The sequence below is a fragment of the Carassius auratus genome, chromosome 6, assembly GCF_003368295.1.
Source record: "Carassius auratus strain Wakin chromosome 6, ASM336829v1, whole genome shotgun sequence".
NCBI lineage: Eukaryota > Metazoa > Chordata > Actinopteri > Cypriniformes > Cyprinidae > Carassius > Carassius auratus.
The window spans coordinates 18412639-18440193 of NC_039248.1; the positions used below are offsets into that span (position 1 = coordinate 18412639).

The following is a 27555-nucleotide window of genomic DNA, read 5'->3' on the forward strand; positions in this document are numbered from 1 at the left end:
GGATAATTATTTCCATGGTCAGATAAGGCAGAAAAACAAATAGACGTTCGATTTGAGGACACCTGCATCTGATTTCTAAAAAGAGGTAAAGGCTAGGCCAACCTATAATACAATTTCGATAAAAATAAAAATGTAAGGTTTTTGCAAGATTTATTCGGTTTTTGATGACTAATTGATATGTGCTATTAATTCATAATTTCTGCAGGTAATTATGAATTAAAATATTAAATAAACCAGATAAATTGTATAGGCTATATATAGTGTTCAATAAATCTCACATTTATCGAGCTGTGCAATAAATCGTTGGAAAGTTGACAATCAGTTGACAACCAAATGGACAAATAAATATTCAAAACATTAAGATCTTTGGTCTTTTTTTATTAACAATACGAACATAAATTATTCTTGGTTTTCAATTAATCTGTTTTGTGTCTTATCTCCTCTCAGCTTTCAGTGAATTAGTAGGCTGAGATGTCATTGTATTTAAAGACATAAGTTGATCAATCCTCTTTATTTTTCCACATGTTTCTCTTCCCTTTCATTTCTAATATGAAATAATTATTGACTTTCAATTAACCTATTTCTTGGTCTCTCCAATATAAAATAACGCACTGATTGCGGAACACATTTGGAATTCCCCATAGCTGTTTCCTGTTTCGAATAAATCATTTTCTTTTAAACGTAATGAAATACCCAACTGAATTCTTAAAATAATGATATGCTTTCATTTACAATCATGAAATGAAAAAGCCTATGCTTAGCTCCAAATAGCCTAAGTTATTCGTTGTGCACTATACAGAGATTTTATAAATCTGTATGAAACAGGCTATACAAACTTTGATAATTACACAAACAAATAAAAAATACACACGAAATATCTCTCCGTAAAATTCTTTATTCCAATAAATAGTGTAAATGATATAAAACAAATTTAATTTAAATTAATTTATCGATTTAATACATTTTAAAAGACAGTTGAGTTCTTACATAGCCTATTTGTTTATTGCGTTGAAGAAAACGAACCTAATAGAAAATAAAAAATAAAAAACATGATGAATGGAAAAACTTCGGCGAGTTGCCAAATCATTTAAGTTGCGCTATAGTACACAAACAACTCTTTTATTGATGAAATCTCGCAGTCTATTGTAGTGCTTGTTTTGCCAGCATTCCCTTCGCAGCGTTGAAAACAAAGTGACATTCTTTTGAGATGCGCTGATTTTTGTCTCCTTCAGCTGATATTTTGGGTGATACAGTGTCCTTTCTAGCGGCGGTTATATTTCGTCGCTAATTATTTTGGTGATAATATTTTGGGTTCAGACACGATGCCTGGCATGTCTCTGCAGCGGGCTATTGATCTGGATCAAGATACCCTGTGATATACCCTGCAGAACATCACCATGAAAGCTACCAGACCTGCTGGCCTGCTGCTGACTCGTAGGCAAATCTCACAAAGCGTAAACAGCTCTACAACTAATGTAAACGCTATTAGTTGCCTACTCTAAAACACTGATTTAATGAATGAGCATTTGTAGCTTGTTACGTTAAAAAAGACTATTAAAGTCCCGATGGGTTGTTCAATAGTGTTTGGTAAAGTCCTGAAGTGTTCCCTCACTTCAATCCGTGTTGTGTTTCCTTGTGTCTTCTTAAATCGACCTTGCGCTGGAACCCTTTGCCGCAGAGGTCACATCCAAACGGTTTGAATCCGGTGTGTTTTCGACTGTGTGTTATCAGATTGGAGCTCTGACTGAAAGCTTTCCCACACACCTGACATTTGTGTGGCTTCTCCCCTGAGAGAGAAAACCCATACGTCAGCGTTTCTATCCAAAGTTCCGTTTCTATAGATACAGTTCTTTCCATGTATTTCGCTTACCTGTGTGGATGAATGTGTGTTTCTTCATATCTGACTTCTGGTGGAATCTCTTTCCGCAGTACTGGCACGGATAGGGCCGTGTATCGGAGTGTATGAGGAGGTGAGTGGACAAAGTGGATGATCTTTTAAAACTTTTCCCACAGATTTTACAATCAAAGCTTCTTTCCTGTGGGATGAAAGGTGTATTTTTAATTTTTTTTTTTTTTTTTTTTTTTTTTTTTTTGCATCCAATCCATTTAATTTAATGTTTGCTAAAACATAACTCGAGTGGCCTACTCTACCTGTGAGTGAACAGCTCTGTGTTGTTCCAGACTGACTGCGTGTCCAAACGTTTTCCCGCAGATGTCGCAAGCGAAAGGTCTTGTTCCACTATGCGACCTCCGGACGTGAACTTCCAAGCCATGTGGAGTAGAAAACACCTGTGGAACGGAGAGGGCAATATTTATTGGCCTAATCGTGATTTATAAAAATCCGAGCGAGCTATTTTGCGCTACATTACCTTGCTGCATTTGATACATTTGTATGCGCCATTCAGCAGGAGACGACTGCACATCACATCAGAGCTGGCTTTCACCTCCGTGCCCTTTGCCAGTGTGTTGCTGTCATCATAAAGTCCAGAGGCAGTGGCGCGCTCGAACAGTGTGGCAGTGGAACTATAACTGTTGTAAATGCTAGCGCCAGATCCTCTTTCAGTGAAAAGAGAGGACTCGACCACGCGGTCTTTGTAAAAGTCTGGAGGAGCAGGGCGCTCGAGATCCAGAGAGGGGTGATGGTTGAAAGTATGCTGGACCAGCTGTCGGATTTCACATCCAGAGTACCTGCTCCACGCGTAAGGTCTGAAGGGGACGGCGAAGGGCTGGGTTTCCTCAGCGGAGGGAGAAAAGGACTTTTCTGACTCTGTTAAAGAGACAAAATCGATCATTTAATGATTTCCGTGTATTAAATAAATCAGTTTGGGGTTTTACAGTGACTTAGCCTACATAGGGCTAGCTTTGTAGCCAAGGGTCGAAGTGTTTTAAACAATTTTACTTAATAGGCTAAAGGTTCCGTACAATTTGTGCCAACATCTGTTCATTTGGCAAATATCTTAAATAACTTTCGAACAAAAGCAATTAGCTTACTCCTTTTTTTTATATATTTGATCCAAAATGAACTAATCAAGCAGGCTATTATGGTCGCTGCCTCATGCAAATTTTCACCGAAAATTGTACATGTTTGGGTAGAAAACAAAGCTTTTAAAAATAGGTTGGGAAGTATATTCATATTTAAATAAATAAATAAAGCATTAGTCGTATAACAGCCTCCATTTGATGAGCTTCAGATGTCATAAATATGCCTACGTTAATAAATATGTCCATACCAGGTGATGCTGATGGTGATGGAGGTCGCCAAAAGTCTTCGTAATCTGAGGAGGGGTCGCACACGCTTCCCCCACAGCTGAGAGGAGACTTGGAAGAAAGATCCGCGTGATCCACCACCAGGTGAGAGTCCGGTGAACACGCGCCCTCGGTGTCGCCTGTCAGGGCATCCGGACAGCACTCTGACTCGTCTGAAGTTTTGCTTTCTGTTTATAACATTTCATTTTTTTTTTCGTCAAAACCACAACTGTATAAAATATTTATCCCACAATTGTTCACGAGCATCTAATGTACTACGAACGGCTCATTGTGCCAACCAAAATCTAGAATCTAGAGTTTCCCCCACACAAATGTAAAAATACGCCCGCTAATTTACAGCTCTTTCTTTCTTTGACAAGCGTGCTGTCTTTCATCTATTAAGAATCTGAAAAATAGTGATTTTAAAGGGAAAAATGTCATAATAAAAGGGTTAGGGTTATGATTAAATGGCTAGACAACCTTGTTTTATTTTGAATAAATAGGTAGGCTATAAACTTTCTGTTTGATCATTTGGATTCATTCTGCATTCTTATCTACTACACTATCAATAAATCGATATCATTTTGACATACCTGCACATATATGAGCTAAAATAGTATCAAGTCTTTTGTGGTCATCCTCCAAAGATCGTGGCTGGTGGTAGCTGTGGGCTTTTTTGCTCTTCACCAAGAAAGACCTAGGCATTGTGTCTCCTCTGGTTCCTTCCTGCTATGTCCTCAGTCATTAGTGAAGATCAGGCAATCTGTCAGATCCACGGATGCGGCGGCTTTTTTATCTCTGAAAAGATTTGAAGACCATTGGTTGAGCAGCGCGTCTGTAGTGAGGAGCATGCGTAAAGCAGTTCTCTCGTCTGCCAGGTGTTATGAAGACAGGTGCTTTTAAGGAACAACTACCAAGCCTTAGGCCTGTGATTGGTCCGCCTCTCTGCGAGAGGACAGACAGGTCCGGGGGGAACCGTGGCTATCAGGATAAGTGATACAGTGTTTTATCAATGTGTTACTCAATCCCTAGCTGCAGGGGGAGAGGAAACGCGGAGACGGCAACCCAGCCTGTGCCTGCTCACTCTATTGACTCATGATTTGTGCAGTTATTAAATAGGCTACTGGCTGGTAAAAAAAATAAATAACAATAATAATAATTGTTTAGGCTACTTCCGAAAGCAGCCTAAAAGTTTTGCTTACTTTTTGCTTATTTTGTTTTGTTAACACAAAAAGGATGCAATTGATAAATTATTTTTTTTTTTGTTTAATTATGCGTAATATATTTTAAAAATGAATATGTTTAAATGTGTAAATGCTAACATAACTTATTTATTAGCCTAAATGCAGCATATGCACATAAACAAAAATCAAACATAGCCTAAGCTAGTGTATTTTTAAATGTATTTTCGTTTGCTGCATTCGAAAATGCACATTTTGAAAAAATAAAAATAAAATAAAATAATAATTGCTGTTCTAATTAAATTAGAAATTTAATTTTGTATTAATTCTTTAGCCTAATTCTATATTTTTACATTTTAGTTTCAGATTAGGCTGTGTGTCAACTTTTTATCGTCACCACACCCCCTCACAATTCCATTACAAAAGTGTCATATGACAGTCTGAACATCATAATGACACATTACTCTTCAAAGAAAGCTGTCCTCTCTTAACAACGTTTTTATACCTTTGTCCATAATAGATAGTTATTGATCGTAGATAGTCAACCCTGTTATGATTTTGTAAAGAAAACAATAAAAAAAAAAAATTAAACTGACATTTGTAGAAATATCAACATCATATTTTCTTGACCTTGAGCGCAAGGCGAAAAAATGGCCATATGAACAATAAAACTCGCCGTCAAGACAGTTTTGAAGACATGTCATTAAATTTGAGATGGCTCAATGTAATCCATTTCTGAAGTAACATTTTTAATGAAAAATGCGATTTTAAATTATTATTCACATTTTCAAAATGCAACATAAAACATTTTGTAGAATGGCATTTTTATTACCGAAGTTAAACATTTTAACATGTTGCTCTTGATTTCTATCATTGACTATAGGTTGATTAAGCTGGCTTTATCAAAGTGATAAGGTAAAACTTGGTTTTTATAGCCTCGGAATAATGCTGTCCACACGGCAGCGGGGTCACGGTGTTCTCGAGTTTCGTGGCTGCTCAGTGAACAGAGCTGCCTTGTTCAGAGTGGACGCTGGTGATCTGTCGTGGACACAACAGGGACACGCATTCAGCTCGTGCGGCAGACAATCAGTGGGAGCCCATACAGCCCGTCCATCAGTCTGCGTCTCATTGCCTTTGACTCGTGACAGCCGCCCGTCTCCCAAATGAATCGCTTCACTTCACTTACATAGAGCGCAATGCTACTGCAGTCTATCTTATTGAGGAAAAAAAAAGATGTAAAATGATGTGGGCAAACCTTTAGACTATTGCTTCAACTTGTCATATGGACAGTTTTCGATCTCTTTTTGACCAGTCTGCATGGATTTATGCAATCTGTAATCACACAGTCCAGGATCTGCAGAAGAGTGTGAGTAGCCCAGGAAATCAAAGCGCAATGTGCCCTCCGTCGATTAGACATGCCACCGCAGGGCATCCGGAAAGACGGTCACAGGATACCGATAATGTAAGGACACTATAGGCAATATCTTGACTGTCGCTCAAACATTATCTCACTTTTGCTGTGCTTCATCACGAAAATCATATTGGCTGTTGCATAGTCTTTATACAGTTAGGTTATCGCCTATTTATCCTAAATAAAGAAAATGACAGAAACCTAAAACTATTTACAGAACACTGTAATAACTGGAAAAATAACTGAATCTCAGCACCAAATACTTTTGTCGTAACCAGAATCGCGTCACTGTAACGATCCATAAAGCAACTCTCAGAATAAAATGTAGAAAGTAAAGGGAAAAAAATCCTGAGCCTTGTTGCTTCTTTTTTATTCTGAATATAAATTTCAATAAACACTACTAAAACAGAGTGCATATTTAATAGCCTATTTATAAAGACAGACTAGAGAAAAGATTAGGCTACTTCTCCAAACACCCGAAAACGTTATACCAAAACAACGCGGATGTTTTCTTTAATATTTATGTAGCATACGTTCTAACTGACAAACTTGTCATCAACGAAATACCAAACGCTGCAAATCTAATTTACACGTTTACATTTGCACTGATAAAACAGTGCTGAGATGAGTCAATGAGTTTTATTAATGTTAAATTCGTATGTGCTACAGTATGAAACTCCATGCGTAACTGGAAACGCGCGAACTGTGATTTTACTCTCAGCGAAACCTTGATTTAAGAATTATGTTTTATACATATCAATCATTTTATATTTGACAAGTGCTCATTTGACATCAGGAATTGCAGGGCTTACCTGGTCACACTATTCGCTGTAGGATGAATTGAGTGTGGTCGCGGTGTTTTAGTTTAAGTCAAAGAGCGCGCAGCCCATCTCATCTCAAGGGTTTTTTAAGTGTAAGTGCATAGACAAAAAGCTTCCTGAACGTTATTTGCGACACATCTCAATAGTAATCCGGTAAAAGGAGGGCTGTACCCTCAGCAGCTGTTTATTTGAACGCAGTGCTTGAATGCGTTTTATTTGTCATGTAAGACAGTTACATAAGATTTAAACATAAATCTCGCACAATACAGGAAAAAATACAAGTTCAAACATTGGAGCATTTTTTTTCTAGAGAAACTAATTGCAAAATTGTACTGTGCTAATAATGTTACTTGAATATATATATATATATATATATATATATATATATATATATATATATATATATATATATATATATATATATATATATATATATATATATAAACGTATGACTACATTTTCCATTAAGAATTTTTAATTCTGATGCTGCACGGAAGAAAAGCATGACAATCGTAGGCCACTATCAAATATTTTATTGTGATCTGAGTCAACATATCCGTCATCTTCAAGCCACTTATCTTGCATTGTCAACAGTCTGTAAAGCGTCTAATGCCCACAGGAACATTCCACAGGAATTCATTTTTTTTAAAGGTTTTAGTTTATATTAAATAATGTTTTTACTTAATTACTTTAAATCACTTTAGTGTCTTGTGCTTTGCAAGTTCGTTTCGCAAAGTCTTATGTTTGTAGCTGAACTAGCCGTTTTAAAAGGTGGGCAAATAGTGTACCAACTTTACATCCATCATGCTGGGTTTTAAGGCTTGTTCTCAGGTGCCATTCATCTCAAACCAAGCGTAACATCAGAAATAGCAGACTGATGTGAAATAACTTCCATTTCTTTGTAAGTCTTCAAATGAACCATTGGGACATACACACTCATTGGAGGAGAACAACAATGTAGAGTGAAGATCAATTGACTTAAACAGGGAATAGTAGTAATTTCCATAGTTTTGAAGTGATATGCATGTCATCTGTGCAAAAATGGAAAAGAGGGACAGTCTGTGTACTTGTATTCTCATTGCCTGTGAGTGTTTGGCTTAAGTAAGGACAGAAAAAAATGAGAACATTGCTCCACTAACCAACACTCCCTTGCCTTCGATTCCATCAGTTTGCAGGTATTCATTACTCATTACATGCTCAGCATACCGCATTACTGTAGAAATCAGCAAATCAGCAAGATTTTCATAGAATGTTTCCAGGCAAAAAACTAAAACTCCATTCTGTGAAATGGAGAACTGACTAAATCAGAGCTACAGTACATAAAAGTTACGGGACAGCAGTGTGCAGGGAAAAGTTGTTGCCTCCAAAGACCTCCCAAATTCAGTAATGCATCGCTTTCAACTTAACTGTACAATACATTACAATATAGACATGACATCCATTGAATACATATTTTCAAGTAATAATGGAGATGGAAAAACAAATCAAAACATGTACATATTTACATAGATGCTGGCTCCTTGACCCACACTTAATGTGTTCCAGACCCAATCGTATAATTCCTGCCAGGAAAACAAGGCTTGCAAACCTACGATATGACACCACTGTATTAATATGGAACAGTTTAATGTGCAGTTAAAGATAATAGTGTTCCGTAATACGTTTCCTTCAAAAGTTCTGCTTTCACTGGTTTCTCATGGTTTGTTAAAAAAGGATGATTTAAAAAATAAAAGCTATGACAATGCAAATTCTTAATGCATAAAACACTACGATATACAAAATCGCTTCTCGTAATGTGAAAAAAAAACGTGGGGTATTAGAAACACCCCCTTTTAAGGTTTGGGAATCTGGTGCCACAAAATGTGGATTTTTATTACAAGGGTCTCAGAGCCTAAAGAGGCCTATTCATCCTCTTATTTTGAGGCTAAAATGAAGTACTTGAGCCAGGACAAACATCTGATGCATTTTGGCAAAAACAAAACAAATGCAGATGTAAACCATGACCTTAAAGATATGACTCCATAAGTCCATTTGTAAAGATGAACGCGGGCTTTTCAAGTTCTCCAGTTCGAGTCCCATGCTCAATGCTCTAGGCAGATTTAAAAGTCACACTCTTCTTCCCAGACCTTCGATGGCAGTTTGTGTCACCGATCCAAATGATCACACTGTAGTTGTCTTATGGCTGCCATTTGAGGACACACTAAGTCGTAGGGTATCTCCTTCCTCGTCACCCTCACTTTCTGAGTCCTCCAGGTTTGGATGTAGTGTGATCCGGCCTCTAACCTGATGACTGGTCAGCTGGGGAGACAGCTTCACTCCGTCTTCATCAGAGGACTGGTAGGATTCGTTGTCCCCTCCATAGTGATTGACTATATGAATCCCATCAAAACTGGGTTGGCCGGCTAAGCCCCGCTGCCCTCTTAAGCACCGGATCTACGAGCAGAGAAAGTGAGCGTCAGCACAACTGAAACTTCAACACCTCAGCCATTTCATTTGACAATATGCAAATGAACACCAGGAAACTATTTCTTCGCAAAAGATAATGATAGGAAAGACAGCAGCTGCAAAACACACTCCAACGCACAATCTCTGAACAGCACCATCCGTTTAAATAAACACATTTAATGGTATAAATGGGTCAAAATGCTTCAAATGTATGCATTAAATGAGTTTTCTACACAAACAGCGTGAACTACATAGTCGAACAAAAAGGGACAGTTCAGTCAAAAATGAAAATTGTCATTATTTTCTTACGTTCATGTTGTTTTAAACCTGTATGAACTTTTTGACCAACAGCTATCACCGTATTTTTTTAAAATCTTCAAATTTACTTATTTTGTATTCTGCTGAAGAAACAAATGCATAAAGTTTTGGAACGACATGAGGGTGAGTAAATTATGAAAATGTGAAATTTGTGCAAACTATTTATAACGCTAGTAATAAATCAGCAGGTCATCTGCATTTTGAAGGATATGAAATGTATCATATAATATAATACAATGCTCTATGTCCATGCCCAAAAAAGGTCGTAAATGAAATGGCCAATTTTAAGCCAATAAACAGTCCTTGTGTGAAATGTGGTTTTGAACTGAGAAACGTGCTCTGTGGTATAACACACAGTTGATGAATTTGTATTCACTCTTACCTGAAACATTCTGCCACAGAAAGACAGACATGTGGGGAGAGACATATTCATGGGTATTTCAGTTTCACCACAATCAGAAACATTCAGTCATTCAATCTGACATTAATTCTAAAACAACCAAGAGTTGTTAAAAACTCTGAAAACGGTGTTCATGTGGTATTCATATGCAATGCACACTGAAGATGTGTGGGTTGTAGAGGCTACAGAAAGAAAAAAAGTGAAGAAGCCGGAAGACTGTGTCAAAATGGCAAGTGAGGCCACAAGTATGACAAGTCATGACTTTGTGATGTTGAGAGATTAGCTCAAGTATGGTTTTGCTTGGTGCAAATGCGGCTGATTGGAAACCTCTCGCTGTTTAGCAACTACGTGATTTAAATAGCAACCAGATACGAGACATCCGTCCTTTTGTTTTAAGGTTATGACTAAGCCGACTTTAGTGTTACTGATCTTTTAAGCACAACTTTACAACTTCAGTCCACAAATCTCTAGTAAACATTTACAGAGGAAGGATATATATTTTGTAAAAGGGAGCGATTATATTAAACTTGCCATTATGTCCTACTATGATAACTGATGAAGTTAGCCTTGAAACTAAACCGTTGTTGTTTTAAATCAGTTATACATCAGATTAACAAATGAACCATTCTTAAATCGCTCTTCACTCAAACTAAACATCCACAAAAAACCAAATCAGTCTTGTTCGTGAGGGTTTGTGGCTACAGACAGGATTCATGCTGCTGTTTGATTATGCACAAAGAGGAACCTGCTAGGGTTTAAGAGGTAAAGCTGCCTTGCTGCACTCTGTTGATAGGGATTGAGATGGCCCGAGAATGAACGATTTAGTAGAAAGTTGTTTGACCGCAAACCACCAGCCTTTTGTTGTCAGTATTAGGCAGGAGGAGAAAATCAGACTACATCCTGACCTGCACCCTGTAGAAATCAATTAAACGCTTTCCGTTTTTCTGTTCTGCTCTCCCGCATTCAATTTAGCTTTCTAACTGTCTAATAATGTCTAGCTAAAAAACTAAAGCAGGTGACATTCGGCTATATATATGGTGTATTTAAAACTGGTTGTTCCATAAATACAATCAAAGGAAAAAAGACGTCAAATTTGAGGTCATGCCCACTGCACATATTGTGTCAACACATTTCCAAACAACCGCTAGTGATGTCAAATTCCAAATAAACATTACACCATTCAAATCAACCTGTATTTAAAAAAAATATTTATTGTAATTAGAAAATAAAACTATACCTTTTAAATGGTCACATGATCCCATTCACGACCCCCATATTGAGAATCATAAGACAAGCAGTTTGGGAAATGGATGGATGGATATTTTTCATTAAGTTTTCTTTCAAAAAAAATTGTAACTGTCCATTTATCAATTTATTATACAGGCATTCAAGAGTGCAAGTAATCTAATCGCAGGATTTACAAAGTGGCAGCTTGAAATATGTCACTGCCACAGAAATAGCAAAAATTACCAGAAATCGGACTTCCAGAAGTGGGCAGCAACCAAAACAACACATTGGCCACAAAAACTGCACCACCTACAGACAATCAGAAGCTGTCACAAGAGAAGCACTCATCTAAAAGTGATTTCCAGCAAATCAGTCAGCCCTGACAACATCTAAAACCTCTGGATATGTTAACCTGAACATCACACCAATGCAGGACTGTGTCCTCAGCCCTCAGTTGTAAACATTAACTACCTCTGACAGTTATTTGGAACCCTATTTATATCAAATTCAGTGGTACTCATTAATAACCACAATACTAAACCTTGCAGAGAAGACAGATCTTGATAAATTGTGTGTGGTCATTTCCTTTTACACGTCAATGATGAAAATCCCTTCTGATCCAAAACTCTGCAATGCCTCATGTCAGAGTTAAGAGACTCTTAACCCGGAGCATCAAAAACAGGTCCGGGTCACACAGGAAAGCTCTCTTTTTTTTTTTTTTTTGTCCATTTATAAACTTTTAGAGGATACATAAATAAACCTTAATTTTTATAACAAAATTCTAGATTTCACTGGTTATTATTCAAAAATTATTTTTAGTGTACCATCTTCAATGACTGTGTAGAGCCAAGGTAATGCTACGTAAACTCGGAAAACTTCTCACTGTAATTTCTGTGTGCATTTCTTCTTCTGTCCACCTTCTACCAGAGGTTCAAACACTATTTAAACTCAGGGTCGACAGAACAGATTTTGGGGTGGTTATGACAGCACCTGTGAGCGGATAGGTGTAGCGCTAAGAGTGTGATGGGGTGTGTACAGGCAAACTGAAGTGCAGGAAGAGGCCACGCACAGGGCGTAGTTAACACTTAAAAAAAAAGCCTGTGAAAAGCTAACAAATCTGTTCAAAACGCTCATAAAGCTTGTGAAAAATAAGCTAACCACACAACAAATGGTAAAGATCAAAAACACTTAAGGCAGGAAAAGAAGCATCTCATGGGTGGGTAAAACATCACAGCTACCAAGTAGACTTTTGACATGAAGACTCATAACAAACCATTCAGGGTGTGCACAAAACTACATGTGTAACTACTGCTTAAAAGATACATCAATTTCATTAAACCCGAAAATGTATATGCAATGTTTTTTCAAACTTTATCGGATAACACTTTACAATAAGGTTCCATTTGTTAACATTAGTTAACTACATTAGTTGACATGAACTAACAATGAAAGCATTTACTAATGCAATCCAAAGCTTGATAAATACTGTCACAAATGAATTGCTCATTGTTAGTTAATGTTAAAGCCGGGACACACCGAGCCGATGATCGGCCATTTGCCATCGTTGGGCCGATGGCAAGCGACGGTCGGGCTAGTTTGTTTGGTGTGTTCCACTCATCAGCTCTCGCTGGGCTAACATCGATTCAACATGAATCGGCGTCGGGGATGTTGGCGAGAGTGAGAGCTCTGATTGGCTGTTCAGTTTAGCAAATTAGCCAGTGAAGAGAATTAAAGCAAAAGTGATAAAATCAAGCATCTGAATGAAGGCGGTACAGAAAGAAGGCTGTTTAAATGTTACGTGATTTTTCCCGATCATTTTAATACGCGAATGTTTTCATGACTTGAGCCGCGTAAAATTATTAAAGTTATTAACGTTCCTGATATTCAAAATGGTAAGCAAGCGCTGCTTTGTTTACATTTTGTTTATCTGCGTTTATCTCCTTTTTAATGACAAATATATACTATTAATAGCTGCTGATATGAACAGCTCGTTCCTCTCATGTATGTGCAGAATACACGTGTTAGTTTGCCGTCAGCTGTAGTCTGTGCGGTGTGTTCCAGCGCAGCTTTTTCGTCACTGCTAGTTCTTTAAAGTCGGCTTGGTGTGTCCCGGCCTTAACGCATTAATGAACCTTATTTTTCATCATGCATTCACAGATGAAGACCTCTGTGGCCAAGCTGATGCCCTTGTTATTAATCTTATTTTAAAGTGTGCATTGTCTAAAAATGTTTTAAAACAATACTCAAAAATGTCTAGGAACACAGGGATATTACCTCATGTTTGAGATCTGCTATCTGATCCTTGAGGTCTCGGATGTACTGGCTGGAGTCTGTGTTGTTGAGCTGACCTTGGACTTTTCCTTCTTCTTTCTAAATGATAGAAAAAAAAAAATATATATATATATTAGTTTTATAATCAACATGCAAACCACCTAGAACAACTAACAATCAATTACAGAATTTGTGCATGCATAGTCATTTAACTAACCTCACATCGTTTAAAATCTGCATGACTTAGTCTGATGCTACACAGGGCAACTTTTTGAGAAATGTCACCATGAATGGTCAAAAAGGTTAGACACGGTCCACAACTAAAGTATCCAGATAGAAATGTGTTGCACAATCTCTATGGGAAAGTGCCCAAGAAGTATTGCTCAAAATGTTGCCCTGTGTATGCATCATCAGCCTTACTCTCTTTCATGGATAAAAAGATACAATTTCAATATTATATTTCTTACTCTTTTCCACACACTATAAATTACCATTAAAAGTAACCCGTTTGACTAGTATGGAATAATTTTCAAAGTCTTTGCCTTCAGTTGGTTGGTAACTGCTACAATAAGTTCACAGAGCTGAACTCGAGAACCAAATCAGTGCAGGAATGATTCATGTATTGGACTCACTTCTATCACTATCAATGTGGCACAAAGCTAGGGCAGTTATCAATATTGTCAAAAGATTTACATTTTGGTCCTTACACACAACTATCATATGGTTAAATTGGTGTAATAAAAGCACACAAATACTTCCACTATGATTTAACAGAGCTTTTTCATCATCTTGAAACTTGATTGCTTCAGTTTTCATTCATTTCTCTTATTCTAAAAGAAGTGGCCAATATATTTTTCTAATTCACATTTTGCATTCCACAGAGGCAAGCTGTACAGGTTTGGTGAAAAAAATATTGACAACATTTTCATTGTTGAGAGAAACACTCCTTTAAGGATAAGTGTGAGTGAAAAATCTGTTGGGAGTGTTGTGGCGGCCATATTAGTTTAAATATGTGTCAACCGATTGTGAGGCTATAAAAAAAAAAAAAGTTGTGTTTTTCACTGCTGCTAAATGCCTTGGGGGAGCTGCGGTATTGAACAGCCATGTGTACACACTACATAACATGTTTACCCTCCACATTCACACCTGTTAAAAACGGAATCAAAACACATGTAACAAACATGCTGCAAAGAGCCGTCTTCCTCTGCATTGGTACAGTTATGGCAAGCCATACAGGACAGAGAGGAAGGAGTGAAGGAGAAGAGGTGCAGAAAAGGGTGTGTTTAGAGGTACTGAGGTAAGATCAACGAATACACACACACACACACCCTCCTAGCAGGGAAGGGTGTTTTCAATTACTGTGGTCTGCGTTCGCCTGTCATGCAGTGCTCTGATAGGCCGAGGATGTGGATGATGAGGAATTTAAAGTGTTCTTCCAAGAATTTGTGTTTTTCTTGAGGTTTCTCCCCCTTCCCCCCATAGTGTTATGATAAGGGAAAGGCAGTTAGCTGACTTCCTAACTCTCAGCTGCATGAAATCAACAGGTGGCAGGCTGCAGCTAGGGACATCAAACATCTGAGTAATGGCTTCCTTACTTCACTGAATGGGGTAATCTATGTCTATCTATCCATCTAATCTAATCTAATCTAATCAATCTATCTCTAGCTAATGTCTGTCCGTCTGTCCTTCTATCTATCTATCTATCTATAGGAGATATCCATCTATCTATATATACACACACACATTCCTTACATCACTGAAGGGGGTAGTCTATATATATATATATATATATATATATATATATATATATATATATATATATATATATATATATATATCCAAATTGTGAAACCAGTGTTAATACCCAGGCCTCCTACTCTCCAGCAATTATATATAGGGCTGTCGCGGTGAAGGAATTTCACTTGCTGTAATTTTGAGCAGCTCAATGGCGTGATATGTGGTATTATCGGCATATATATATTTATTCAATATTCAATAAAATCGATACCAAATAGCATTGGAACAGGAAGTGACGAGAAAAGAAAGACAACATAAAGAGCCATATAACAGAACATAAACCTGACAACAAGATCGTTAGGCTATTGTTAGCATAACAGTTCATTCTGATCATCGAATCTGACTGGACAACAGACTTTCTACTGATATTTCCACCTGCGTGCATTGTAGATGGGCTGTCAGTCAGTCTTTAAACTTTTCATTTAGCTACACGTTTAAAAACACTGATTCATTCTAAAAGAGATGTAATGAAACACGCTGTTGAAAACATTTTAACTTTGAGTGCTACGTTATAAGGCTCAGCTGACCAGCAATGCATCGATGCTAAGACAGAGATTTGGATTTCCTTGGACATGACAACCTATTTTCACAAATATATGTCTCACAAGTAATCGCACATGCTCAGTTGATCTCTCTCTTATTCGCCGTCTATTTAGGCATTTTAAGTGCAAATCTACAGAGCCTTGTTCAAATCAGAATGGTACATATGTTATCATTACTATCTTATTTAATGTTCAATATACATGCACAAAACGTAAAATGAGAAGGGCATAACTATGAAAACATAAACAGGGGTTGTTGCGGTTCTTGCATTCCTCTGCACGGTATTGCGATTTTGCGGTTATCGCGACAGCCCTAATTATATATAATACCATTAAATAAAAAACAAAGTATCAGTATAACCAATACGACACCAAATATGCTTTGCTGATTTGTGCTCTTTTAACCAATCTCTGTAATGTGAATATGGATCCTAGTATAATGCTGACTGCATTAAATTGTTTCAACGGAACAACCTTTAAGCCTTCCATGACAATATATTTACATGGAAAAAAAAATGAAACGACTCTTTTCAGAAGCAAAAGCAGGTTCAGTTAAAGATATTTTCCAAAAACAGACCATTATCCAATGTTTGTTCAGTTCAAGGATTGGAGTTAACAACTTTTTTTTTCCTTCTATGTTTTCACAATCAACAGGTAAACAGCGTAACCGTTTCACACAAAAAGCAGAACAGAACTGAGCCACAATGACTCGAACGAATGGTGAAGCTGATGTAGTATTAGAGTTTAACTGTTGGCCTGATTCTGCGGAAGATTCAACTTCGTTAAATTGAGCAATTCTTATCTGATGGAACAAACTCTATTGTGACACTGCTCCTTTCTAAAATGTGATGAATGTTAAATGTAAACCTTAAAATATTCCATTTTTATTTTACCTTTTAAGTTTAAAATGAGCTCAGCAACGCAGACAGACAAGAAACTGTGCATTTATCAAAACGTAAAAACCAAACGCCTACAACAGACACACATCCTGATGAATACTTCATTAAAATGGTAAAATGCTCAGGCCATATTTGTTGTTCTATTCAGGGTTGGCATGGCAACAAACACTTGTCATTTCAGTGTTTCAGATGCTTGTGATTTGAAACACTTAAAATGTCACTGTTCCCCTCTACAGCAACTCATTAGTATAGTACTGAGATTTCTCTTATTGCTCTTTCTTTGTTCGCTTTTATGCATGCATCTCAAATACACATGCTGAGCTAAATCTCTCGGATACAACAGATCATATGAATGCAGAGCAGTAAAGCATAAAGCAAAATGTGAGCTTTGATTATAGCTCAGTGTGTTTCTCTGCCTGATAGGAAGTGGTTTCTCATCTGGTAATGAAGATAGCTAAACTGCGGTCCCATGGGCCGTGCAAGCAGCCGTTTAAACCCTGAGCATAGCTAGGTGTTAAAACTATAAAAAAAAAAAAAAAATCCCACTTCACTCTACTCTAAGAGATCATCATAACAATGCTGAGGAGCAGCAATGCTGAAGCTATGCATTTTTGTTGTGAGGACTTCATTCAGGTCTTAATTGCATATCAGCCACTATAACTATTAACAGACTCGGGACTGACAAGGTGTGTGGGTGTTCAGAAAGGTGTCTACATCTGTATGCTGGGGAGCAGGGTTAGTGTGTTGGTGTTTGGTGTCAGACAGACCTGTAGGTTCACTTTATAGTGGATCTTTCCAGTGAAAATAAAAACCACACTCACACCAGGTGACTCAGAGTCAGTCCAGAGAAAAAAAGGCTGTAGTGTCATCATGGTGTTATATTTTCCAGCAATGGGACATGTCAAGTTAAGAGTGGGCGAAAGGTGAGCGAATAAACGATCCGTTTGATGCTAAATCAGTTACAATGATGAATAGAGATGCAAATTCGAAATGCTCCATAACATGTTTAAAATAGGACAGTCAATCTATTACATTTTTATGGCATTTTTGTCTGTGTAACTGTTAAATGCACCATTTTTTTTGCAGAACTCAGGCTACTTTTTCACTTAAAGATTAACAGGTGTTCCATTCTGTGTGTGAGAGAGACATATAAATCAATTCCTATCAGCTACACAACATTTAAATCCAATTCAGTGATCACAGAGAACATGTATAATGTAGAATAAATTCACAAACAGCACAATAAACTGTGTGGAATTTAAATTGCATTCATTCACAAATTAAAAAACAATTTAAATCCCCAAAATTTGCTTTCATTTGATGTTGTTCAAGGCTGATAGATATACAGTGGGCTGTTACTTTCTCTCTTTGTCTCTCATCGTCACTGTCTTTTGCCAACAGCCTCAAAGTGAATTAAAATATGGTGAGCCAGGTCTGTTGCCCACAGCCGTCAGGGTATAAACCATGTAGGTAGCCAAAACCACAGAACCACAGCTAAGAGCTGCACATGCCTAAGAGGAGCGTGCTTGTCTAATCTGATATATAGCAAGCTGATGCAATTTCAGCACACACACACAAACACACACACAAAATCACACAAATACATCTAGCAGAATACAACACTCAAGTTAAATCTAAGAAGGGAAACAGCAAAAGGAGAGATGACAGTCTATCCAACAACAAACTTCATAGAAAGGTAAAAGAAAGTGCTGCAGAGAAGAACATTTGACAGAAATGAGAACACTCTCATAAAGGTGAGATTTAGTTTCTAATGCAAAAAAGCCCAGTTATATCGGTCTCAGGAAGGAAAGTAAAACACCTCACACTGATATGAAACAGCACTGATGACATACTGAGCTAATCTTTAAAATAATTTGGCTTCCTGCATGGGGAACGCTACCCTTTCAGATGGCAGCGTTTTCTCCGAAGAGATCAAACGCTCATCTCACTTTAATTCTGTAAATCTTACTAATCTTTCCCTCAAATCAAAACACACTGGTTTCAATCGCAGTCAACAAATATATACATATATATAGAGAGAGAGAGAGAGAGAGCTCCATTTACTGTAATGCTGAAATGTGAAAAGTGTGTACATATCTTAAATGTAGGATTCTGAAAAACTTTTTTTTTTTTTTTTTTTTTTTTTATTTTATTTGTAAATCGTATCTGGCACCTAACTGCTTTTAAAGGCATCCATTTATATACGATTTTGGGTTCAATCCAAATGATTTGTTGACAACAAACAAATCCATAACAAATCCATCAAGGTTTTTTTTTTTTTTTTTTTACCAAAAAAAGAATTGGGCCTTTCAAACATAAATACCACCTCTTTCTTAAAAACTGCATCCTCAGGAGTTGTGTGAACATCCATAACATAGCAAAAGTGTATTCACAGACAATACCTGTCAAACCCTTATTTAAAAACTAGAGTTTAAATATTTCACACAAGAACCAAACTATGTGGACCGGTAAAAATGCTATGACAGCAGATAGATGTAATCATATTATAAATGTGAAATCTAAAGGGTATTCTAGACGCTAAAAAAAAAAAGCTTTTATCAGCTGTGCTATGGAGAGACTGCTGTCCTGGACTGTGCTATGCTGGGCTGTGAAAGGACTAGATTGTGATAGAGTGGATTCTGTTCTCATTTGTACCTGAATCTCAAGCTCAGAGATCTGCTGCTGAAGCTCAGCCATGGTAGCAATATTGTCAGCTTCTCTCAATCTCACTGCCATTACCTCTTCTTTATTCTGTTGTAAAGAAAAAAGAAAGCAAGAAAAGAAAGAATCAATGAAAAAACTGTGACATGATTCCACTGTGAACATACATATATATTCAGCTTTTATTGTATGGCTTATTTTTGTCACGCTTATCTGAGACCAGAAACACTCAGCATCTACTGCTGCTTTCAAACTGAAGCGCTGAAAACAGGAACTGCTAAACCCTATTTCAAGCTAAGTCATGAATGAGGAAATGTAACCAAATCATATTAATGTGTGCTAATTAGTCATATTCAGCTTTTTTCTATCTTTTTTTTATTATTTTGAAAGATTACGGTACTAATTGAATAAAAGGTGTACTGGTAAATTAATATAAGAAATACATACTTTATTCAAATTGATTATGTAGCCATATGATTTTTTTTTTTTTTCATTTTTTTTTTTTTTGCACCAAGCTGTTAGGTTGAATGTCACTAACCTTGCACTCTATTTCAGCCTGTTTCCGTTTTGTCTCCTGGAGCTCTGCATGTAACATCTTGTTCTGGTTGGTCAAAACCTGCAATCGCTCCTGTAGATTACGTGCCTCTAGTTCTGCACGCCGCAGTTGATTATTATGTATCTGATTCTGTAAATGAGAAAAATTAATTAATTGATTAATACAAATCTCTACATGTAATCTGGAGTTTAAGATAACAACTCAAATCTGAAGTGATAAGGCAGTGCCCAAACTCAACAAAATGAATGTCTGAGTATAGATTTATTAACTTTGTCTCCCTCTATTGGCTAAATATGTCTAAAGTCGGTGGCCTGCAGTACAGGGTTCAAACATAAATTAATTTTTAGCTATTTTATTAGAATTAAGTGCAATTAAATTTTGTTGTGTGTAAATCATTTTGTTTTGTAGTCAATTATTTTGGTAATATTAGATTATCCACCCTAAACATCCTTAAAAAAAAGATATATAGATATGTAGCCAGGCAAAGTCTGTGTCTGATGATTAATTGAAAAACATTTAAAACCGTTAAAACAAGCTAGGGGTAACTCAGAATAGTCAAAGATTCGATGCTTCGATAAAATAAGCCTGATGACCAATCTCATAGTCGAATATTATCAGATAATTGGGTTTTATTTAGTGCAAATCTTTGGTTTCATCAGCTCTAATAAGTAACAACATAATATGCGTCCAACCAATGTTAGATATCTATTAATCAAAACATGTATTAATGTGTTAACATCAGTGTTTAATGACTGTCGGATGTCCGATTACTCGATTCGGTAATGTATTGTTCTCCTGTCCCCAAACATGCGATTCAACTACGAGTCGACTTGGAAAAATGTTACAATTCTGAATTGACTATGTAAATCCTTAGTCTGGGAGACCCCTTACACAAGCTTAGAAACTGGCCTTCTCATGAACACCCAACACTTCTACAACAAAGATGAGCAATCGTATGTGAATGAGACCTGGGTCTCCAGTTCCAGCATCCTCTGTCTGATTTCTCTGAGCTCTGCCTGTGCCTCTGCCTCTCTGAGCCTCACGCTCATCAGTTCATCCTGAAGCTCGCTCGCTGCATTCTTCCGCGGAGTGTCTTTCCAGCGGCCTGCCGTGCGCGCCAGATGTCTCTGCACAAAACACCAAAGTACTTTACTTAAACATTTGTAAGTTAAATGGAAGCATGAAAGGTTCACAACACATGGTAAAACTACAACACTGTAGCGCTTGCACACACACTTACACACATCCTCAAACGGTGGATAAAACAGCTGTCTCTGAGAGTGTGTATTTACCTGCCAGTGCTCCTCCAGGTCTCTGACCTGCTGTCTAAGCTCTTTAAGGCCCGTTACAGCCTCTGCCTCCCTCAACTTTACACCAATTAGCTCCTCCTGAAGACGTACCACATTATTCTCATCTGGCAGGGATGCATTTCTCTGAAACCGAAACAAAATAATTACATGAGAGTAAGCTCAAGGAGTGCTTGTATAACAAACAAAAAGTAGTTTTCCACAGTCAGGTTCCTGGAGCCAGTCACAACACATACGCTCACCAAGTTTGCCTTTAACTAATCAAAAATACAGGAAAATTTTAAATATATTACAATTTAAAACAACTTTTAATATATTTTAAAAATTGATTCATAATTGTGTGTGTGTTAATATATATATATATATATATATATATATTTTCTGGACTATAAGTCACACTTTTTGTCATAGTTTGGCTGGTCCTGCGATTTATAGTCAGGTGCGACCTATTTATCAAAATTAATTTTACATGAACCAAAAACATTACCTTCTACAGCTGTGAGAGGGCGCTCTATGCCGCTCAGTGCTCCTGTAGTCTACACTGGAGACATAGAGCGCCCTCTTGCGGCTGGAGACGGTAATGTTTTCTCTTGGTTCTTAGTTCTAAATAAATGCGACTTATAGTCCAGTGCGACTTATGTTTTTCTTCCTCATCATGACGTATTTTTGGACTGATGCGACTTATACTCTGGTGCGATTTATAGTCCAAAAAATAAATAAATAAATAAATAAATAAATATGTGCTCAAGAATTATTTCTTATAAATGTTGAAAACAATTGGGTTTAATATTGTCGGCGGAAACCATGTTATATTTTTGTTTCAGTTTTCTTTGATGAACAGAAAGTTCAATATGTAAGAATTCTTGCATGTGAATTTATTTCTTATGATCATTAAATGCGGCTTGTGCAATTCAATTAAGGATGTAAAATTATATCTTCTTGAAACTTGCAATGTGCAAAATATTTCTTCATTAGCAGGTTTTGTAGCAAAGTAGCCAACTGCATCATTGTACGACAGATCCACGACGGTGGAAAACCACAACATCCTACGGGTTTGTGCGCTTGAGAAAAGTTCTTCCACCTTCTCCATGTCAAGAATCTTGTCCTGCATCTCCTTCAGTGCACACTGAGACTCAGCCTCTTGAAGACGGGCCTGCACCAGTTCCCTCTCCAACTGCAGGATGAACTCTTCGGAGTAGCGTGGGTTCCCCTTCTAAATTGAAAAACAGAAATTTTGTGAGTGGAAATTCTGTCGATCATTCATTGTGTTAGCACTGAATACTGAATACATAACATCTAAACAGCTTTTGCGGTTTGGTTTTACCAATGCACATTTCATCCTTGCTTTACACACACTAGTTCTACCAACAGCCACATTAAAACATAATGAAACTGAAACACAACATTATGTAAAACAGCACTTTCCCCACAGCAAATGACACATTATCTGCTTTCTCTCCGCGTCGAGCATGTGCACATTAATAATTGATGAGCCATATTCTGCCCTTCAGTTGGGAGTGTAGATTTTGTTAAACAATGGCGACTCAAGACACTTGCTTAAGTTACACTCATATCTGACAACTCTTACATGTACATAAGCCCCGTGTGGCGCTGTTGTGCATGCAAATGACCTCTGCTCTGCTGTTCTGTTCTGATCTGCAGTCATGCATGTAAAGAGCATCATTACAAGAGATGCCGTTTGAGCTCTGCTCGCTTAGATTTTGTTGCTACACAATGCAAAATGAATCAAGTATGGCTGCCACTGCAAACTGTATTTTCATACGGTTTCGGTGTTCAAAGAGCAGGCCTCTCATCCAGGAGGCGGCACTGTCTCGGAGCTGCTCTTACCGCAAACGGCTGCTGTTGCTGGAGCTGTCGGATGGTGTTTTGAGCTTGCTCCAGCAGTACGCTGGTCTCCTCATTGTGTTGTTTGACTGTGGCCAGCTCCCGTTTGACCAGGTAGTTCTCCTCTGCCTCTTGGGCTCGTGTCACTTGACCCTGACGTGACCAATTATGGATGAGGGGTGAGCGGAGAATCGAAATGGGTGGAAACGGACGTATGGATGGAGAAAAAATAATGCTGGATCTCAAGCTCTGTCATGCTGTTAGCTGTTTTAGGCTTTCACTTTAGCACTTAATTTTTTTCGACTATCACAGGGGGGTTTTAATGTAGCATTTCACCAATAATCAGGACTGCAGCCCAAAGATACTAAGCACAGTGATGCCTTTTCCCATAAGTCAGAAATCGCAGAATTTGCCTTATTTCACTCTTGATTGTGAGTAGGTGTGAGATATTTAAGCAAATCATGGAAATGAAGCAAAGCTAAAGACAGAACTGCTGGGTTCTTAAATGGGAAAGACAGAGATAAGTGGTGGAGAGGACAGTGAAAATTGTACCTGTATCAATCTATCTGCCAAAGAAGCACTTTCCTAAAAACAGAGAAAATCCATAAAGGAGACAGCAAAGAGAAGAGAGAGACCAAAAGATATCACAACACAGATCAAAATAATAAGACCGATTTGACAGAAAACACTGTTCTTTTTCATACCCCTACATTAAGATATTACGAATACACTGATTAAGATCAACATTTATTAAAGTGGCATAAATGCAGTTTTGAAACGGTCATAGTGAGGTGGGGTAGAAAATGAACATGGTGTCCGTGCTGTGGCTATGAAATGAAGCAAGATTGTGACATCACAACAGGGTGAAAAGTGTAAAAGGAGGCCAAGCAGAGGAAAGTCTGAGCGTCAGTAGGGTGAGAATACAACGGAAACTGGTGTAATTTTAAAGTTTGTAGAACTACTATATTGGCGCTACAAACGCGACCCTGGGTTACAAATGGGGAACTTCTGAAGGTGTTTGAGTTAGTACTTTATTTGTGTACAAAGGTCCCATGCGGTGGAGGAGATGGAAGGCGAGTAGACGTGCGTTTTTCTTTACGTTTTTTTTTTTTTTATATGCACCATAGGCACTCGGTTTCATGCATGACATAAACATGCCTTTACAAGCAGAGAATATTCCAACATGCACCAATGTAGGTTTGGGTTTTTAACCATGCTCATAAAAGTATAGCTCAAAAGACAGCCTGTCAGACAACCATTCTTGTCTGATATTAGTACATGTCGACAAGCATTAACCATGTGCACACACATAAGGGTGATTTTTTTTTCTTTGTTATCGCAGTACTTACCAGCCTTATAAAACACAACAAGATTTCCAATGACATGCAACAAGCCAGTTAAGAAACACCCAATCGGGTGTGTTCAAGCATTTGTTATTGGTTACACCAAAGAATTACCAAAGAATAACTGACGACAAAGAGAGCCATGAACCAATTCATGATGAGTGTGTAAGGATGGATGTAATGGTTTATGGATATGCTGGATTGATGAATGATTTGCTTTGAATCTTATTTATCACTCACTTTCTCCAGAGTGTCAATTCTCTGCTTCAGGAGTCTGTTCTCTGTGCGTAGTCTCTGTAATGGAGTGTCAACATCACCAATGTTAGACTTAAATGCAGCAATTCAATATTACATAGTACTAGATGCTGTAAAACTATATTTGGCAACATCGTTAGGGCTTTGATTAATTCAGTTAATAGCATTTATTCAAATAATTATTTTAAAATGCATTGAAAAAATAAAAGCTAATTGTAGTCAAATGGACTTTTCACATTTCGGGGGTTCCCAAAGTTAAGTAATTGTCTACAGTGGTAAATAAAAAATATCAATAAATATCATTTCTGTTTTAATAAATAAGTAAATTTAAATCTATACTATCATTTTCACAACTTCCCAAGAGTGGAAACATACTGATTACCCTCAGAAGAGAGAAAAATGGCAAATTTGGAACACACTCACAGCACTGAATAACTAGCTTTTTCGTAACCTAATGCATATTATATATATATATATATATATATATATATATATATATATATATATATATATATATATATATATATATATATAAATGAATATATATATATATATAAATAAATAAATATATATACATATATATATATGTATATATATATATATACATATATATATATATATATATGTATATATATATATACATATATGTATATATATATATATATATATATATATATATATATATATATATATATATATATATATACACAATTGTAATAAACATTTAAACAAAATACTATTAGGAATGGGATGGCTGTCTCACCTTGATCTCCACCTGTTCCTCCATCTCCTTGGTTTTGATTGTAGTGTACTCCTTTTCCAGTCTGAAAATAAAAGGCATAAAAAAAAAAAACACAGTTCACAAATCTTCCATGTCCAACAATATGTCCAAGTTAAAAAAAACAAATTCACTTTACATAATGTACACTCACTTTTTCATTTTCTTGGAATTGTACTTGACTTGATAAGCAGCCTGGATGACTTTGTCTGGTCCATTCTCCAGCTGCTGAGGGATGACCTTCTGAAAGTGCTGCATTGGAGTGAAAATACCAAATTATATTATTTTACTATTATCATCTCTACTACTACTACAATTATTATACACTACTATTTATTCCTATGATGACAATGCTGAATTTTCAGCAGCCATTACCCCAGTCTTGTGTGTCTCATTTGGTGCTCAAGAAACATTTATTAATATTTTTTAATGTTTACGTATTTATTTATTTTTTCGTCTTTTTAGTAAAAAAAAAAAAAAAAAAAAAAAAAACAAAGTAATTAATGCATTCCTGAAAAATATGTATCAGCAGTTCCACAAATATCTTAAGCATTTTTTTTTTTTTACTGGGGAATTAACTACTCAAAATTCAGCTTTGCCATAACATGAATAAATTACATTTTAATATGCATTACAATAGAAAACGGCAAATTTAAATGGTAATATTATTTCACAGTCTTACTGTTTTTATGCAGAGACTTCTTTCAAATATTTCACAAAATCTTAATTATTTTAAACTTTTGACAAACATTTAAAGCCAATGGTTACTCAAAAATGTAAAGAACTTTTTATTTTACTTAAAAAATAATTGCATATTTGCAAAACAAACTCATTTTTAAAACAGCCCTAGACTTGAACCATGATGTGGCAACTTCCACTCAGAAAAGTATCAGTTTGCATAACAGCTATAGTTAAGTTAAATGTGAGTTTATCCTTGAGAATAAAATGTTTATCACTACCCCACCTGCAACATTCCCTCCATGTCCAACTGCATGAGCTCAGCCTGATTCATCTGCAGGATAGCCATCCCCACACGAAACACTATCTCTAAACCCTGTAAGGACACCTACTGGTCAAAAATCAAGATGCAAAAATATATGCAGTAGCACTGTGCAGCCACCAGAGAGTGATAACAGACCACTGAAATACACCAGTGTGTTGCCTTCTCAAATTAGCTTAGCATGCAAAACATTTGACTACATAAAAATGGGAGGCAGAGTGGAGTGTGTGAGGAGAGCAAGAATGACAACCATTAAGTCCTACCTCACACATGAATATATCAAAGATCCTGGTGGCGACAGGAAGAGGAAAAGAGGTAAGAAAGATGGTGAGGAACCAAGATGAAGCATACATGGAGGTGTGGAAACTCTGGGCCTGGAAGTGCACATGGAGCTCTGGGAGCTGCTCCTGCAAAGAGAAACCAAAAGAGATAAGCAATAAGTTTGTATCATTTACTTTAGCGTGCATTGGATATAAGGTTTAAGCTGACCTTTATAGATTTATGAGGAACAAAATCAACAGACAGTCACTGACCTGAATCATACATTCAAACTGGTACATGCATAGGCCAAGTTCAGCCATACTGGGTTTAAAGAGCTCTCTCAGCCTGTAATCCTGCATCAGTTTCACAAACACACAGAAAGCCTCTTCTTCTGGCATCTGCGAGGAGGCAACAATTATATAGCACATAATCACAGACTGTAAATAATAATAACTGTACTATTGTTATTATTATGTAATAACATTTTACATAAAAAAAACTTGATTTATAAATAGTTTATAAATTATTAAATAAGATTTTTTTTTTTGATTGTGTTAATACCTGCATTAGAAGAAGGCCGACAATGAAAGCACTTCCCTGACAGTAGCCCACCTCTCTATCAACCAGGGAATATGCCTGTAAACACAAACGTTATTAAATAATTACTCGGCTAAGAGCAGAACAAGATCGGTTATTCCCCCATTATTACTCATCTTTAAAAATAAAATAAATAAATAACAAAACAAAAAAACTCCAGTGACCTTTAGGTGTTTTCCTTGTGCTAAATCTGGTTTCAAATGAAATTAAACAAAAACCACTGTCAGGTGGTGTACAGGTTAAAGATCAGGAGGTTTATATTCCTATAACCATCTATGAACTAGAACTACTCTGTCCTAGTTAAAGAGATTCTGTAACACTTTAGTATAGGGTCCAAGTCACACTAATAACTACTTGCTTATTAGCATGTCTATTATTAACATATTGGCTGTTT

The 27555-nt window shown here is 36.8% G+C and overlaps 2 protein-coding genes across 10 annotated transcripts in view; both read right to left on the minus strand.

Moving 5' to 3' along the window:
* Positions 1-435: 435 nt before the first annotated feature.
* LOC113099312 (zinc finger protein Gfi-1-like) lies at positions 436-6805 on the minus strand. 2 transcript variants are annotated; one of them, XM_026264336.1, is made up of 7 exons: positions 6651-6805; positions 3840-4044; positions 3231-3434; positions 2370-2767; positions 2152-2289; positions 1871-2036; positions 437-1787 (listed from the first exon to the last, which is right to left on the minus strand). In XM_026264336.1, the coding sequence occupies exons 2-7, from the start codon at positions 3949-3951 to the stop codon at positions 1609-1611; spliced, it is 1197 nt and encodes a 398-aa protein (XP_026120121.1). In that variant the 5' UTR covers positions 3952-4044; positions 6651-6805; the 3' UTR covers positions 437-1608. The 2 variants fall into 2 exon arrangements, with proteins under 2 accessions (XP_026120126.1, XP_026120121.1); XM_026264341.1 differs by lacking the exon at positions 6651-6805 and having other exon boundaries at positions 436-1787; positions 3840-4434.
* Positions 6806-7175: 370 nt separating this feature from the next.
* The window catches only part of LOC113099230 (ecotropic viral integration site 5 protein homolog), a 55822-nt gene continuing 35442 nt past the window's right edge, over positions 7176-27555 (minus strand). For 2 of the 8 annotated variants that reach the window (XM_026264326.1, XM_026264335.1), the window contains 16 exons: positions 27126-27200; positions 26837-26962; positions 26567-26710; positions 26268-26357; positions 25458-25555; positions 25289-25349; positions 24511-24564; positions 23480-23512; positions 22931-23080; positions 22164-22295; positions 21068-21208; positions 20744-20902; positions 19758-19904; positions 19214-19309; positions 13324-13419; positions 7176-9092 (listed from right to left, as the gene is read on the minus strand). In XM_026264326.1, coding sequence (XP_026120111.1) covers positions 8820-9092; positions 13324-13419; positions 19214-19309; positions 19758-19904; positions 20744-20902; positions 21068-21208; positions 22164-22295; positions 22931-23080; positions 23480-23512; positions 24511-24564; positions 25289-25349; positions 25458-25555; positions 26268-26357; positions 26567-26710; positions 26837-26962; positions 27126-27200 — 1875 coding nt within the window. In that variant the 3' untranslated portion in view covers positions 7176-8819. Of the gene's footprint in view, positions 9093-9804; positions 9815-13323; positions 13420-19213; positions 19310-19757; positions 19905-20743; positions 20903-21067; positions 21209-22163; positions 22296-22930; positions 23081-23479; positions 23513-24510; positions 24565-25288; positions 25350-25457; positions 25556-26267; positions 26358-26566; positions 26711-26836; positions 26963-27125; positions 27201-27555 lie in introns of all 8 variants that reach the window. The other 6 variants (XM_026264328.1, XM_026264329.1, XM_026264333.1 and 3 more) reach the window with 5 other exon arrangements.